The sequence below is a fragment of the Procambarus clarkii genome, chromosome 40 (assembly GCF_040958095.1).
Source record: "Procambarus clarkii isolate CNS0578487 chromosome 40, FALCON_Pclarkii_2.0, whole genome shotgun sequence".
In the NCBI taxonomy this organism is placed as follows: Eukaryota; Metazoa; Arthropoda; class Malacostraca; order Decapoda; family Cambaridae; genus Procambarus; species Procambarus clarkii.
The window spans coordinates 31792725-31796625 of record NC_091189.1 but is presented as its reverse complement, the minus strand read 5'-3'; the positions used below and the strand labels follow the sequence as shown (position 1 = coordinate 31796625).

The following is a 3901-nucleotide window of genomic DNA, read 5'->3' as shown; positions in this document are numbered from 1 at the left end:
TACTATCGTCCTCAGTTTCAATCCTCCTCATAATTTTTGCATCATCGGCAAACATTGAGAGAAACGATTCTATACCCTCTGGAAGATCATTTACATATATCAGAAACAGTATAGGTCCAAGGACTGACCCCTGCGGTACTCCACTCGTAACGTCTCGCCAATCTGAGACCTCACCCCTCATACTGACTCGTTGTTTCCTGTTACTTAGGTACTCCTGTATCCAACGGAGTACCTTCCCTTTCACTCCAGCCTGCATCTCCAGTTTTTTCACTAGCCTCTTGTGTGGCACTGTATCAAAGGCTTTCTGACAATCCAAAAATATGCAGTCTGCCCACCCTTCTCTTTCTTGCATTATTTTTGTTGCCTGGTCGTAGAATTCAAGTAACCCTGTGAGGCAGGACCTGCCATCCCTGAATCCATGTTGATGCTGTGTTACAAAGTTCTTTCGCTCCAGGTGCTCCACTAGCTTTCTTCGCACAATCTTCTCCATCAGCTTACATGGTATGCAGGTTAGGGACACTGGCCTGTAGTTCAGTGCCTCCTGTCTATCCCCTTTCTTGTATATCGGGACTACGTTAGCTGCTTTCCAAATTTCTTGCAGTTCCCATGTTGCCAGTGATTTGTTATACACCATGGAGAGCGGGAGGCACAGTTCTTCTGCTCCTTCCTTTAGTATCCAAGGGGAGATTCCATCTGGGCCTATAGCCTTTGTCACATCCAACTCTAGTAAACACTTCCTTACTTCCCCGCTGGTAATCTCAAACTCTTCCAGTGGTTCCTGGTTAGCTATTCCCTCTCTTATCTCTGGGATATCTGTGTGTGTGTGTGTGTGTGTGTGTGTGTGTGTGTGTGTGTGTGTGTGTGTGTGTGTGTGTGTGTGTGTGTGTGAATGTGTGTGTGTGTGTGTGAGTGTGTGTGTGTGTGTGTGTGTGTGTGTGTGTGTGTGTGTGTGTGTGTGTGTGTGTGTGTGTGTGTGTGTGTGTGTGTGATATATAAGTCAGTATATTTACTGTTGGAGAGAGTTGGGTTGGTGCATGACAGACCTCGACTCGAAGAAGGCTTATGAGGTTGAGGTGTAGCTCGTCCTCGAGGAATACCTGGCTGGAGTAAGATGATCCTCCTCCTGTGGTCAAAGAGGAATGGGGTCCGGGGGGGGGGAGGTGGTGCTCCAGTAATGGACAACAAAGAGTGAGGTCTGGAACACAACAAAGAGAGAACAAGGAAAGGTGTAAACACTCTCATGAGGTGCCTTCCCACCCCTTCCCATCCCTCCCTTCCCTCTCTCTCCCCCGCCCCTCCCACCTTTACCTGTCCCCTCCCTCTCTCCCTATACACACCTATCACCACAAAAGGAAAAAGGGAATAAAGAAGAGACAAGGAGGAAGATGAGAGGAAGAGAGGATAGAGGTGGTGGAGGTAAACAGAGAATAGAGAAGAGAAGGATAACGTGAATAGGGAGAAGAGGGAGAGAATGGGGAGAAGAGGGAGAGAATGGGGAGAAGAGGGAGAGAATGGAGGAGAAGAAAGAGAGAATGGGGAGAAGAGGGAGAGAAGAGGGAGAGAATTTGGAGAAGAGGGAGAGAATGGGGAAAAGAGGGAGAGAATGGGGGAGAAGCATCATCCCTACAACATCCCTATCATAAGCCTAGCTCTCTTACCCACCCTGTCCTCTCACTTAATACATCGCATATGTAACGGAATCAGACAATCCGCCGCAAATACAACGTTTTTAACAATACAGCAACATAACATCAACATTTTCTATGCCTCGGGGTTCGACAGGTTAGGGAAGGGTTGCTTGGGGTTCAAGTGTTTCAAGTTGGTCAAAACAGTTGGATTTTTCACGTTCCAAGGGAAGAATACGCAAGAGTATGTGGGTCCTATACAAGCACATACCCATATTGGGTCTCAGGGCTCAGACATACCCATAACTATTGGGTCTCAGGGCACAGACATACCCCTGTCTATTGGGTCACAGGGCTCAGACATACCCATGTCTATTGGGTCTCAGGGCTCAGACATATCCATGTCTATTGGGTCTCAGGGCTCAGACATACCCATGTCTATTGGGTCTCAGGGCTCAGACATACCCAAGTCTATTGGGTCTCAGGGCTCAGACATACCCATAACTATTGGGTCTCAGGGCTCAGACATCCCCATAACTATTGGGTCTCAGGGCTCAGACATACCCATAACTATTGGGTCTCAGGGCTCAGACATGCCCATAACTATTGGGTCTCAGGGCTCAGACATACACATAACTATTGGGTCTCAGGGCTCAGACATACCCATATTGGGTCTCAGGGCTCAGACATACCCATATTGGGTCTCAGGGCTCAGACATACCCATATTGGGTCTCAAGGCTCAGACATGCCCATAACTATTAGGTCTCAGGGCTCAGACATGCCCATAACTATTGGGTCTCAGGGCTCAGACATGCCCATAACTATTGGGTCTCAGGGCTCAGACATACCCATAACTATTGGGTCTAAGGGCTCAGACATGCCCAAAACTATTGGGTCTCAGGGCTCAGATATACTCATAACTATTGGGTTTCAGGGCTCAGATATACCCATAACTATTGGGTCTCAGGGCTCAGACATACCCATATTGGGTCTCAGGGCTCAGACATACCCATGTTGGGTCTCAGGGCTCAGACATACCCATATTGGGTCTCAGGGCTCAGACAGACCCATGTCTATTGGGTCACAGGGCTCAGACATACCCATGTCTATTGGGTCTCAGGGCTCAGACATATCCATGTCTATTGGGTCTCAGGGCTCAGACATACCCATGTCTATTGGGTCTCAGGGCTCAGACATACCCAAGTCTATTGGGTCTCAGGGCTCAGACATACCCATAACTATTGGGTCTCAGGGCTCAGACATCCCCATAACTATTGGGTCTCAGGGCTCAGACATACCCATAACTATTGGGTCTCAGGGCTCAGACATGCCCATAACTATTGGGTCTCAGGGCTCAGACATACACATAACTATTGGGTCTCAGGGCTCAGACATACCCATATTGGGTCTCAGGGCTCAGACATACCCATATTGGGTCTCAGGGCTCAGACATACCCATATTGGGTCTCAAGGCTCAGACATGCCCATAACTATTAGGTCTCAGGGCTCAGACATGCCCATAACTATTGGGTCTCAGGGCTCAGACATGCCCATAACTATTGGGTCTCAGGGCTCAGACATACCCATAACTATTGGGTTCAAGGGCTCAGACATGCCCAAAACTATTGGGTCTCAGGGCTCAGATATACTCATAACTATTGGGTTTCAGGGCTCAGATATACCCATAACTATTGGGTCTCAGGGCTCAGACATACCCATATTGGGTCTCAGGGCTCAGACATACCCATGTTGGGTCTCAGGGCTCAGACATACCCATATTGGGTCTCAGGGCTCAGACATACCATATCTATTGGGTCTCAGGGCTCAGATATGCCCAAAACTACTGGGTCTCAGGGCTCAGACACACCCATAACTATTGAGTCCCAGGGCTCAGACATACCCATATTGGGTCTCAGGGCTCAGACATACCCATATTGGGTCTCAGGGCTCAGACATACCCATAACTATTGGGTCTCAAGGCTCAGATATACCCAAAACTACTGGGTCTCAGGGCTCAGACACACCCATAACTATTGGGTCTCAGGGCTCAAACATACCCATAACTATTGGGTCTCAGGGCTCAGACATACCCATATTGGGTCTCAGGGCTCAGACATACCCATATTGGGTCTCAGGGCTCAGATATACCCAAAACTACTGGGTCTCAGGGCTCAGACACACCCATAACTATTGGGTCTCAGGGCTCAGACATACCCATAACTACTGGGTCTCAGGGCTCAGACATACCCATATCTATTGGGTCTCAGGGCTCAGA

General features: G+C 48.7%; 1 protein-coding gene across 1 annotated transcript; it reads left to right on the top strand.

The window, feature by feature from the left end:
- Nucleotides 1–1993: 1993 nt before the first annotated feature.
- Nucleotides 1994–3499, top strand: LOC123753691 (S-antigen protein-like). Its single transcript, XM_045735656.2, has one exon. It carries the CDS (start codon nucleotides 1994–1996, stop codon nucleotides 3497–3499), a length of 1506 nt encoding a protein of 501 aa, XP_045591612.2.
- Nucleotides 3500–3901: the final 402 nt, after the last annotated feature.

Bases quoted from the DNA above. Each gene is read 5' to 3' on its own strand.
- LOC123753691 (XM_045735656.2), top strand. From the start codon at position 1,994: ATGTCTATTGGGTCTCAGGGCTCAGACATATCCATGTCTATTGGGTCT.